This window comes from Plectropomus leopardus, chromosome 10 (assembly GCF_008729295.1).
Source record: "Plectropomus leopardus isolate mb chromosome 10, YSFRI_Pleo_2.0, whole genome shotgun sequence".
Classification (NCBI taxonomy): Eukaryota; Metazoa; Chordata; class Actinopteri; order Perciformes; family Serranidae; genus Plectropomus; species Plectropomus leopardus.
In genome coordinates, this window is record NC_056472.1 from 31503101 (window position 1) to 31515679 (window position 12579).

General features: G+C 34.6%; 1 protein-coding gene across 4 annotated transcripts in view; it reads left to right on the forward strand.

The window, feature by feature from the left end:
- The window catches only part of LOC121949609 (ras-associated and pleckstrin homology domains-containing protein 1-like), a 97275-nt gene that overhangs the window by 65190 nt on the left and 19506 nt on the right, over positions 1-12579 (forward strand). For all 4 annotated transcript variants that reach the window (XM_042495348.1, XM_042495350.1, XM_042495349.1 and 1 more), the window contains 2 exons: positions 423-544; positions 700-765. In XM_042495348.1, coding sequence (XP_042351282.1) covers positions 423-544; positions 700-765 — 188 coding nt within the window. The remainder of the gene's footprint in view (positions 1-422; positions 545-699; positions 766-12579) is intronic.

The window sequence follows — 12579 nt, forward strand, 5'->3', positions numbered from 1 at the left end:
TGGTTGATATTATTATTATTGATATATTATTATAGTTTATATCATTTTCATTGTTATAAAAATGATCTCAGCAGAATTCATCTCAGTAAAAGCAGTTAGATTTGCTGTTACAACAGTAGAAGTGTTAGGATGAACATTACTATTTTACTTATTTATTTCCTGTGCATTTCCAAACCGGTAAACAGCACATTAATCGATGTAAGCACTGAGGCGTTGTGTTCATCTTTACAGAGTTTTTAAGCATGTTTAAGTCCTCCGGCTCTGTGTTATAATTGTTTTAAGTCCAGATTGATTTAAACATATTCATAGTCCCAAAATAATACAGTGGCGTATTTTTCCATTATTGTTCCTTTATTGGTTTTGACTGTCCCGCTTTGACCTGAATTAACTGAATTAAAAAAAAAATCTTCTTGACTCTTCAGAGCGGATCTTCGAGGATCATGAGAACCTGGTGGAGAACCTGCTGAACTGGACCAGAGACAGCCAGAACCGCCTGATGTTCACCGAGCGCATCGAGAAGTATGCTGTGTTCAAAAACCCCCAGGTGAGACCCAGACTCACACACACACACACACACACACACACACACACACACACACACACACACAAGATAGTTTTTGAAAGGTCAGCCTGTTTAATTAAAAACTATACAAATGTTTATGTTGCTAACTTGCAGTCTGTCTGTCTCTCCTGCCACAGAACTACTTGTTGGGGCGGAAGGAGACGTGTGAGATGGCTGAAAGAAACAAAGAGGCTTTATTAGAGGTTAGTGTGTTTTCTCCACACAGCTGTTTCCTTAAATGCATCTTCTCCCCAAAAATCCTCTGGGAAGTTTCCATTTCACAGGCTTGAGAACGACGACCAGTGTTGATATTCCAGAAATGGACGTCTGATGCATTCGTGCACAGCTGCACACTCCGCGTTAACAAAACAGCAGAGGTTCAACATACCGTAGCTTTTGTTTTTTTATCCGTGAGTGCTCTGGAAAGCATTATAGCTGATTTCACAAGCTTCAAATCTTACATATACAACACATGTATATACTGCCGTCCTTTAAATCCACTGTGGCGATTTGTCTTCAAAGATTTCGTCATAATTCTGGTGAACCCTGAATTTTTTTATTTTAATCAAATTTTATCAAACTGTACTCTTGACTTTTTGTCTCACATTTATTGACAGACTTCACTGTAACTTTTTGATGATAATTTTAAGGACAAACTAATCACAATTTCACGATATTTTTAATGGCACATTATAAAATGAAATGTCTTTGATTATTCAATGATTAACTATACGATGACATTTTAAACGTTTTTAACAACATATTACACTATGATGTTTTGGACATATTTTTTGTCGTCACAATATACTCTGATGTTTTTATTGTATATTTAGTGACCTGCCATGACAGTCCAATGCTATGTTTGTTAACAAACTATGCAAAGTGTTTTTTTTTGTGACATTTTTAAAGATTTTACTATGACGTATTTAGCATGTTTTTACTGGCAAACTATACTCTTTTCTTTTTTGGAAGACATACTGTACTGTGACTTTTTCATGATATTTTTGACAGCATATTTATTTTTAAGGTATGCTGTACTATGAATTTCTAAAGCAAATTTGAATGACACGCTTTACTTTTTTCATGCTGTTTTGAACATGTTAAATACATTTTTTTAGGTTTTTATGGCATTTTTAATGATAAATTATACTGAGCACTTACATATGTACGTATTTTTTATGACATACTTTAGTATTATGTTTTCTACTTATTTTTGAATACATACCCTACGATGAAATTGTAAAACCATTATTTAGGACGTACTATAATATGATGTGTACACAATAATAATATCAATAACTATAATAACAACACCTTTAATTCATTGAGCACTTAACCGGATAATCAAAAACACCTCACGCAAGGCTCATTCATTTTTTCAACATGCAATGTTATGGGGGTTTTGGCCGTTTTTGAAACATTCTGTGCTATGGCGTCTCAGAACGCTATTTTATGCTGTTTTGAGGTCTTTTCAGCAGTTTTTGGGACATGTCATATTTTGTCATTTTTGCCATACTATAGCCTTGCTTTTTCGGTCATTTTTCAGACATTGAATATCATGGTGTTTTGGGGCGTTTTTGCAAAATTCTATGCTATGGTGTGTCTTGGCACGTCATTTTATGATGTTTTGAGGCGTTTCCAGGAGTTTTTGGGACATGTCATATTTTGACATTTTTGCATACTATAGCCTTGGTTTTTCAGTCATTTTTCTGACACTCAAAATTAGGATGGGTTTTTTAAGTTTTTGCAAAATTCTATGCTATGGCATCTCTTGGAATGCTATTTTATGCTGTTTTGAGGCGTTTCCAGCAGTTTTTGGGACATGTCATGTTTTGACATTTTTGCCTTACTATAGCCTTGCTTTTTTGGTCATTTTTTCGACTTCAATATTATGGTGTTTTTGTCAGTTTTTGACAAAATTCTATGCTATGGCGTGTCTCAGCACGCTATTTTATGCTGTTTTGACATGTTTTTCCAGCAGTTTTTGGGACATGTCATATTTTGACATTTTTGCCATACTATAGCCTTGCTTTTTTAGTCATTTTTCGACATTCAAAATTAGGGTGGTTTTTGATGTTTTTGCAAAACTCTATGCTATGGCGTGTCACAGGACGCTATTTTATGCTGTTTTGAGGCGTTTCCAGCTGTTTTTGGGACATGACATATTTTGACATTTTTGCCATACTATAGCCTTGGTTTTTCGGTCATTTTTCTGACATTCAAAATTATGCTGTTTTTGGCATGTTTTCAAAATTCGATGCTATGGCATCTCTTGGAATGCTATTTTATGCTGTTTTGAGGCATTTCCAGCTGTTTTTGGGACATGTCATATTTTGACATTTTTGCCTTACTATAGCCTTGGTTTTTGGTCATTTTTTCGACTTGCAATATTATGGTGTTTTTGTCAGTTTTTGAAACATTCTATGCTATGGCGTGTCTCGGCACGCTATTTTATGTTGTTTTGAGGCGTTTCCAGAGTTTTTGGGACATGTCATATTTTGACATTTTTGCCATACTATAGCCTTGCTTTTTTAGTCATTTTTCTGACATTCAAAATTAGGATGGTTTTTGATGTTTTTGCAAAATTCTATGCTATGGCATCTCTTGGAATGCTATTTTATGCTGTTTTGAGGCTTTTCCAGCTGTTTTTGGGACATGTCATATTTTGACATTTTTGCCATACTATAGCCTTGTTTTTGGGTCATTTTTTCAACGTGCAATATTATGGTGTTTTTGTCTGTTTTTGAAACATTCTTTGCTATGACGTCTCTTGGCACGCTATTTTATGTTGTTTTGACGTGTTCCCAGCAGTTTTTTGGGACATGTCATATTTTGACATTTTTGCCATACTATAGCCTTGCTTTTTTTCGGTCATTTTTCTGACATTCAAAATTAGGATGGTTTTTGATGTTTTTGCAAAACTCTATGCTATGGCGTGTCTCAGCACGCTATTTTATGCTGTTTTGAGGCGTTTCCACCAGTTTTTTGGGACATGTCATATTTTGACATTTTTGCCTTACTATTGCCTTGCTTTTTCGGTCATTTTTCTGACATTCAAAATTCTGCTGTTTTCTGGCATATTTTCAAAATTCGATGCTATGGCGTCTCTTGGCACGCTATTTTATGCTGTTTTGAGGCATTTCCAGCTGTTTTTGAGACATGTCATATTTTGACATTTTTGCCATACTATAGCCTTGTTTTTTTTAGTTATTTTTCTGACATTCAAAATTAGGATGGTTTTTGATGTTTTGCAAAATTCTATGCTATGGTGTCTCTTGGAATGCTATTTTATGCTGTTTTGAGGCATTCCACTGTTTTTGGGACATGTCATATTTTGACATTTTTTGCCTTACTATAGCCTTGCTTTTTTGTGTCATTTTTTCGACTTGCAATATTATGGTGTTTTCGTCAGTTTTTGAAACATTATATGCTATGGCGTGTCTCAGCACGCTATTTTATGTTGTTTTGATGTGTTTCTAGCAGTTTTTAGGACATGTCATATTTTGACATTTTTGCCATACTATAGCCTTGCTTTTTTTGGTCATTTTTCTGACATTCAAAATTAGGATGGTTTTTGATGTTTTTGCAAAATTCTATGCTATGGCGTGTCTTCAGCACGCTATTTTATGCTGTTTTGAGGCATTTTCCAGCTGTTTTTGGGACATGTCATATTTTGACATTTTTGCCTTACTATAGCCTTGCTTTTTTGGTCATTTTTTCGACATTCAATATTATGGTTTTTTGTTTGTTTTTGAAAATTCTATGCTATGGCGTGTCTCAGCACGCTATTTTATGCTGTTTTGACGTTTCCAGCAGTTTTTGGGACATGTCATATTTTGACATTTTTGCCTTACTATAGCCTTGCTTTTTCAGTCATTTTTCAGACATTCAATATCATGGTGTTTTGGGCGTTTTTTGTAAAATTCTATGCTATGGCATCTCTTGGTACATCATTTTAATGATGTTTTGAGAGTTTCCAGCAGTTTTTGGGACATGTCATATTTTGACATTTTTGCCATACTATAGCCTTGCTTTTTTAGTTTTTCTGACATTCAAAATTAGGGTGTTTTTGATGTTTTTGCAAAATTCTATGCTATGGCGTCTCTTGGAATGCTATTTTATGCTGTTTTGAGGCATTTCCAGCTGTTTTTGGGACATGTCATATTTTGACATTTTTGCCATACTATAGCCTTGCTTTTTTCGGTCATTTTTCTGACATTCAAAATTAGGATGGTTTTTGATGTTTTTGCAAAACTCTATGCTATGGCGTGTCTCAGCACGCTATTTTATGCTGTTTTGAGGCGTTTCCAGCAGTTTTTGGGACATGTCATATTTTGACATTTTTGCCATACTATAGCCTTGCTTTTTTTAGTCATTTTTCTGACATTCAAAATTAGGGTGGTTTTTGATGTTTTTGCAAAATTCTATGCTATGGCGTGTCTCAGCACACTATTTTATGCTGTTTTGACATGTTTCCAGCAGTGTTTGGGACATGTCATATTTTGTCATTTTTGCCATACTATAGCCTTGCTTTTTCGGTCATTTTTCTGACATTCAAAATTCTGCTGTTTTTGGCGTTTTTCAAAATTCTATGCTATGGCGTCTCTTGCACGCTATTTTATGCTGTTTTGAGACGTTTCCAGGAGTTTTTGAGACATGTCATATTTTGACATTTTTACCTTACTATAGCCTTGGTTTTTGGTCATTTTTTCGACATGCAATATTATGGTGTTTTTGTCAGTTTTTGAAACATTCTATGCTATGGCGTGTCTCAGCACGCTATTTTATGTTGTTTTGACGTGTTTCCAGCAGTTTTTGGGACATGTCATATTTTGACATTTTTGCCATACTATAGCCTTGCTTTTTTTTAGTCATTTTTCTGACATTCAAAATTAGGGTGGTTTTTGATGTTTTTGCAAAATTCTATGCTATGGCGTGTCTCAGCACGCTATTTTATGCTGTTTTGAGGCATTTCCAGCTGTTTTTTGGGACATGTCATATTTTGACATTTTTGCCTTACTATAGCCTTGCTTTTTCGGTCATTTTTCTGACATTCAAAATTCTGCTGTTTTCTGGCATGTTTTCAAAATCTGATGCTATGGCGTCTCTTGGCACGCTATTTTATGCTGTTTTGAGGCATTTCCAGCTGTTTTTGGGACATGTCATATATTTTGACATTTTTGCCATACTATAGCCTTGTTTTTTGGTCATTTTTCTGACATTCAAAATTAGGATGGTTTTTGATGTTTTTGCAAAATTCTATGCTATGGCGTGTCTCAGCACACTATTTTATGCTGTTTTGACATGTTTCCAGCAGTTTTTGGGACATGTCATATTTTGTCATTTTTGCCTTACTATAGCCTTGCTTTTTTTAGTCATTTTTCTGACATTCAAAATTAGGGTGGTTTTTGATGTTTTTGCAAAATTCTATGCTATGGCGTCTCTTGGACGCTATTTTATGCTGTTTTGAGGCATTTCCAGCTGTTTTTGGGACATGTCATATTTTGACATTTTTGCCATACTATAGCCTTGGTTTTTTGGTCATTTTTTTCAACATGCAATATTATGGTGTTTTTGTCTGTTTTTGAAACATTCTTTGCTATGACGTCTCTTGGCACGCTATTTTATGTTGTTTTGAAGTGTTTCCAGCAGTTTTTGGGACATGTCATATTTTGACATTTTTGCCATACTATAGCCTTGCTTTTTTTCGGTCATTTTTCTGACATTCAAAATTAGGATGGTTTTTGATGTTTTTGCAAAACTCTATGCTATGGCGTGTCTCAGCACGCTATTTTATGCTGTTTTGAGGCGTTTCCAGCAGTTTTTGGGACATGTCATATTTTGACATTTTTGCCATACTATACTATATAGCCTTGCTTTTTCGGTCATTTTTCTGACATTTAAAATTCTGCTGTCTTCTGGCATGTTCACAAAATTCTATGCTATGGCGTCTCTTGTCATGCTATTTTATGTTGTTTTGAGGCGTTTCCAGCAGTTTTTTAGGACATGTCATATTTTGACATTTTTGCCTTACTATAGCCTTGCTTTTTTCGGTCATTTTTCTGACATTCAAAATTCTGCTGTTTTCTGGCGTGTTTTTTCAAAATTCGATGCTATGGCGTCTCTTGGCACGCTATTTTATGCTGTTTTGAGGCATTTCCAGCTGTTTTTGGGACATGTCATATTTTGACATTTTTGCCATACTATAGCCTTGGTTTTTTGGTCATTTTTTCGACTTGCAATATTATGGTGTTTTTGTTTGTTTTTGAAACATTCTATGCTATGGCGTGTCTCAGCACACTATTTTATGCTGTTTTGACATGTTTGCAGCAGTTTTTGGGACATGTCATATTTTGACATTTTTGCCATACTATAGCCTTGGTTTTTTGGTCATTTTTCTGACATTCAAAAATTAGGATGGTTTTTGATGTTTTTGCAAAATTCTATGCTATGGCGTGTCTCAGCACACATTTTATGCTGTTTTGAGATGTTTCCAGCTGTTTTTGGGACATGTCATATTTTGACATTTTTGCCATACTATAGCCTTGCTTTTTTTGGTCATTTTTTCAACATGCAATATTATGGTGTTTTTGTCTGTTTTTGAAACATTCTTTGCTATGACGTCTCTTGGCACGCTATTTTATGTTGTTTTGAAGTGTTTCCAGCAGTTTTTGGGACATGTCATATTTTGACATTTTTGCCATACTATAGCCTTGCTTTTTTAGTCATTTTTCTGACATTCAAAATTAGGGTGGTTTTTGATGTTTTTGCAAAATTCTATGCTATGGCGTGTCACAGGACACTATTTTATGCTGTTTTGACATGTTTTCCAGCTGTTTTTGGGACATGTCATATTTTGACATTTTTGCCATACTATAGCCTTGGTTTTTTGGTCATTTTTTCAACATGCAATATTATGGTGTTTTTGTCTGTTTTTGAAACATTCTTTGCTATGACGTCTCTTGGCACGCTATTTATATGTTGTTTTGAAGTGTTTCCAGCAGTTTTTGGGACATGTCATATTTTGACATTTTTGCCATACTATAGCCTTGCTTTTTTAGTCATTTTTCTGACATTCAAAATTAGGGTGGTTTTTGATGTTTTTGCAAAATTCTATGCTATGGCGTGTCACAGGCACACCATTTTTATGCTGTTTTGACATGTTTGCAGCTGTTTTTGGGACATGTCATATTTTGACATTTTTGCCATACTATAGCCTTGGTTTTTTGGTCATTTTTTCAACATGCAATATTATGGTGTTTTTTGTCTGTTTTTGAAACATTCTTTGCTATGACGTCTCTTGGCACGCTATTTTATGTTGTTTTGAAGTGTTTCCAGCAGTTTTTGGGACATGTCATATTTTGACATTTTTGCCATACTATAGCCTTGCTTTTTTAGTCATTTTTCTGACATTCAAAATTAGGGTGGTTTTTGATGTTTTTGCAAAATTCTATGCTATGGCGTGTCAGGACGCTATTTTATGCTGTTTTGAGGCATTTCCAGCTGTTTTTGGGACATGTCATATTTTGACATTTTTGCCTTACTATAGCCTTGCTTTTTCGGTCATTTTTCTGACATTCAAAATTCTGCTGTTTTTGGCGTGTTTTCAAAATTCGATGCTATGGCGTCTCTTGGCACGCTATTTTATGCTGTTTTGAGGCATTTCCAGCTGTTTTGGGACATGTCATATTTTGACATTTTTGCCTTACTATAGCCTTGTTTTTTGGTCATTTTTTCGACTTGCAATATTATGGTTTTTTTTGTTTGTTTTTGCAAAACATTCTATGCTATGGCGTGTCTCAGCACACTATTTTATGCTGTTTTGACATGTTTGCAGCAGTTTTTGGGACATGTCATATTTTGACATTTTTGCCATATACTATAGCCTTGGTTTTTTGGTCATTTTTCTGACATTCAAAATTAGGATGTGTTTTTGATGTTTTTGCAAAATTCTATGCTATGGCGTGTCTCAGCACACGCTATTTTATGCTGTTTTGACATGTTTGCAGCTGTTTTTGGGACATGTCATATTTTGACATTTTTGCCATACTATAGCCTTGGTTTTTTGGTCATTTTTTCAACATGCAATATTATGGTGTTTTTGTCTGTTTTTGAAACATTCTTTGCTATGACGTCTCTTGGCACGCTATTTTATGTTGTTTTGAAGTGTTTCCAGCAGTTTTTTGGGACATGTCATATTTTGACATTTTTGCCTTACTATAGCCTTGCTTTTTCGGTCATTTTTCTGACATTCAAAATTAGGATGGTTTTTGATGTTTTTGCAAAATTCTATGCTATGGCGTGTCTCTTGGCACGCTATTTTATGCTGTTTTGAGGCGTTTCCAGCTGTTTTTGGGACATGTCATATTTTGACATTTTTGCCTTACTATAGCCTTGCTTTTTCGGTCATTTTTCTGACATTCAAAATTCTGGTGTTTTTGGCATGTTTTCAAAATTCTGATGCTATGGCGTCTCTTGGCACGCTATTTTATGCTGTTTTGAGGCATTTCCAGCTGTTTTTGGGACATGTCATATTTTGACATTTTTGCCATACTATAGCCTTGTTTTTTTGGTCATTTTTTCGACTTGCAATATTATGGTGTTTTTGTTTGTTTTTGAAACATTCTATGCTATGGCGTGTCTCAGCACACTATTTTATGCTGTTTTTGACATGTTTTGCAGCTGTTTTTGGGACATGTCATATTTTGACATTTTTGCCTTACTATAGCCTTGGTTTTTTGGTCATTTTTCTGACATTCAAAATTAGGATGGTTTTTGATGTTTTTGCAAAATTCTATGCTATGGCATCTCTTGCATGCTATTTTATGCTGTTTTGAGGCATTTCCAGCTGTTTTTGGGACATGTCATATTTTGACATTTTTTTGCCATACTATAGCCTTGGTTTTTTGGTCATTTTTTCAACATGCAATATTATGGTGTTTTTGTCTGTTTTTGAAACATTCTTTGCTATGACGTCTCTTGGCACGCTATTTTATGTTTGTTTTGAAGTGTTTCCAGCAGTTTTTTGGGACATGTCATATTTTGACATTTTTGCCTTACTATAGCCTTGCTTTTTCGGTCATTTTTCTGACATTCAAAATTAGGATGGTTTTTGATGTTTTTGCAAAATTCTATGCTATGGCGTGTCTCAGCACGCTATTTTATGCTGTTTTTGAGGCGTTTCCAGCAGTTTTTGGGACATGTCATATTTTGACATTTTTGCCATACTATAGCCTTGCTTTTTCGGTCATTTTTCTGACATTCAAAATTCTGCTGTTTTTGGCATGTTTTTGCAAAATTCTATGCTATGGCGTCTCTTGTCATGCTATTTTATGTTGTTTTGAGGCGTTTCCAGCAGTTTTTGGGACATGTCATATTTTGACATTTTTGCCTTACTATAGCCTTGCTTTTTCGGTCATTTTTCTGACATTCAAAATTCTGGTGTTTTTGGCGTGTTTTTGCAAAATTCGATGCTATGGCGTCTCTTGGCACGCTATTTTATGCTGTTTTTGAGGCATTTCCAGCTGTTTTTGGGACATGTCATATTTTGACATTTTTGCCTTACTATAGCCTTGGTTTTTTGGTCATTTTTTCGACATGCAATATTATGGTGTTTTTGTTTTTTTGAAACATTCTATGCTATGGCGTGTCTCAGCACACTATTTTATGTTGTTTTGAAGTGTTTCCAGCAGTTTTTGGGACATGTCATATTTTGACATTTTTTTTTGCCATACTATAGCCTTGCTTTTTTAGTCATTTTTTCTGACATTCAAAATTAGGGTGGTTTTTGATGTTTTTGCAAAATTCTATGCTATGGCGTGTCACAGGACACTATTTTATGCTGTTTTTTGACATGTTTGCAGCTGTTTTTGGGACATGTCATATTTTGACATTTTTGCCATACTATAGCCTTGTTTTTTGGTCATTTTTTCAACATGCAATATTATGGTGTTTTTGTCTGTTTTTGAAACATTCTTTGCTATGACGTCTCTTGGCACGCTATTTTATGTTGTTTTGAAGTGTTTCCAGCAGTTTTTGGGACATGTCATATTTTGACATTTTTGCCATACTATAGCCTTGCTTTTTTAGTCATTTTTCTGACATTCAAAATTAGGGTGGTTTTTTTGATGTTTTTGCAAAATTCTATGCTATGGCGTGTCTTGGCAGGACGCTATTTTATGCTGTTTTGAGGTGTTTTCCAGCTGTTTTTGGGACATGTCATATTTTGACATTTTTGCCTTACTATAGCCTTGCTTTTTCGGTCATTTTTCTGACATTCAAAATTAGGATGGTTTTTGATGTTTTTGCAAAATTCTATGCTATGGCGTGTCACAGGACGCTATTTTATGCTGTTTTGAGGCGTTCCAGCTGTTTTTGGGACATGTCATATTTTGACATTTTTGCCTTACTATAGCCTTGCTTTTTCGGTCATTTTTCTGACATTCAAAATTCTGCTGTTTTTGCATGTTTTTTTTGCAAAATCTGATGCTATGGCGTCTCTTGGCACGCTATTTTATGCTGTTTTGAGGCATTTCCAGCTGTTTTTTGGGACATGTCATATTTTGACATTTTTGCCATACTATAGCCTTGGTTTTTTGGTCATTTTTTTTTAAACTTGCAATATTATGGTGTTTTTGTTTGCATGTTTTTGAAACATTCTATGCTATGGCGTGTCTCAGCACACTATTTTATGCTGTTTTGACATGTTTGCAGCTGTTTTTGGGACATGTCATATTTTGACATTTTTGCCTTACTATAGCCTTGGTTTTTTTGGTCATTTTTTCTGACATTCAAAATTAGGATGTTTTTTGATGTTTTTGCAAAAATTCTATGCTATGGCATCTCTTGGAATGCTATTTTATGCTGTTTTGAGGTGTTTTCCAGCTGTTTTTGGGACATGTCATATTTTGACATTTTTGCCATACTATACCTTGGTTTTTTGGTCATTTTTTCAACATGCAATATTATGGTGTTTTTGTCTGTTTTTGAAACATTCTTTGCTATGGCGTCTCTTGGCACGCTATTTTATGTTGTTTTGAGGTGTTTCCAGCAGTTTTTTGGGACATGTCATATTTTGACATTTTTGCCATACTATAGCCTTGCTTTTTTAGTCATTTTTCTGACATTCAAAATTAGGGTGTTTTTGATGTTTTTGCAAAATTCTATGCTATGGCGTGTCTCAGGATGCTATTTTATGCTGTTTTGAGGCATTTCCAGCTGTTTTTGGACATGTCATATTTTGACATTTTTGCCTTACTATAGCCTTGGTTTTTTTGGTCATTTTTTCGACTTGCAATATTATGGTGTTTTTGTTTGTTTTTTGAAACATTCTATGCTATGGCGTGTCTCAGCACACTATTTTATGCTGTTTTGACATGTTTGCAGCTGTTTTTGGGACATGTCATATTTTGACATTTTTGCCATACTATAGCCTTGGTTTTTTGGTCATTTTTTCTGACATTCAAATTTAGGATGTTTTTGATGTTTTTGCAAAATTCTATGCTATGGCGTGTCTCAGCACACCATTTTATGCTGTTTTGACATGTTTCCAGCAGTTTTTGGGACATGTCATATTTTGTCATTTTTGCCTTACTATAGCCTTGCTTTTTTAGTCATTTTTCTGACATTCAAAATTAGGGTGTGTTTTTGATGTTTTTGCAAAATTCTATGCTATGGCATCTCTTGGAATGCTATTTTATGCTGTTTTGAGGCATGTTTTCCAGCTGTTTTTGGGACATGTCATATTTTGACATTTTTGCCATACTATAGCCTTGGTTTTTTGGTCATTTTTTCAACATGCAATATTATGGTGTTTTTGTCTGTTTTTTTGAAACATTCTTTGCTATGACGTCTCTTGGCACGCTATTTTATGTTGTTTTGAAGTGTTTTTCCAGCAGTTTTTGGGACATGTCATATTTTGACATTTTTGCCATACTATAGCCTTGCTTTTTCAGTCATTTTTCTGACATCGAAATTAGGATGGTTTTTGATGTTTTTGCAAAATTCTATGCTATGGC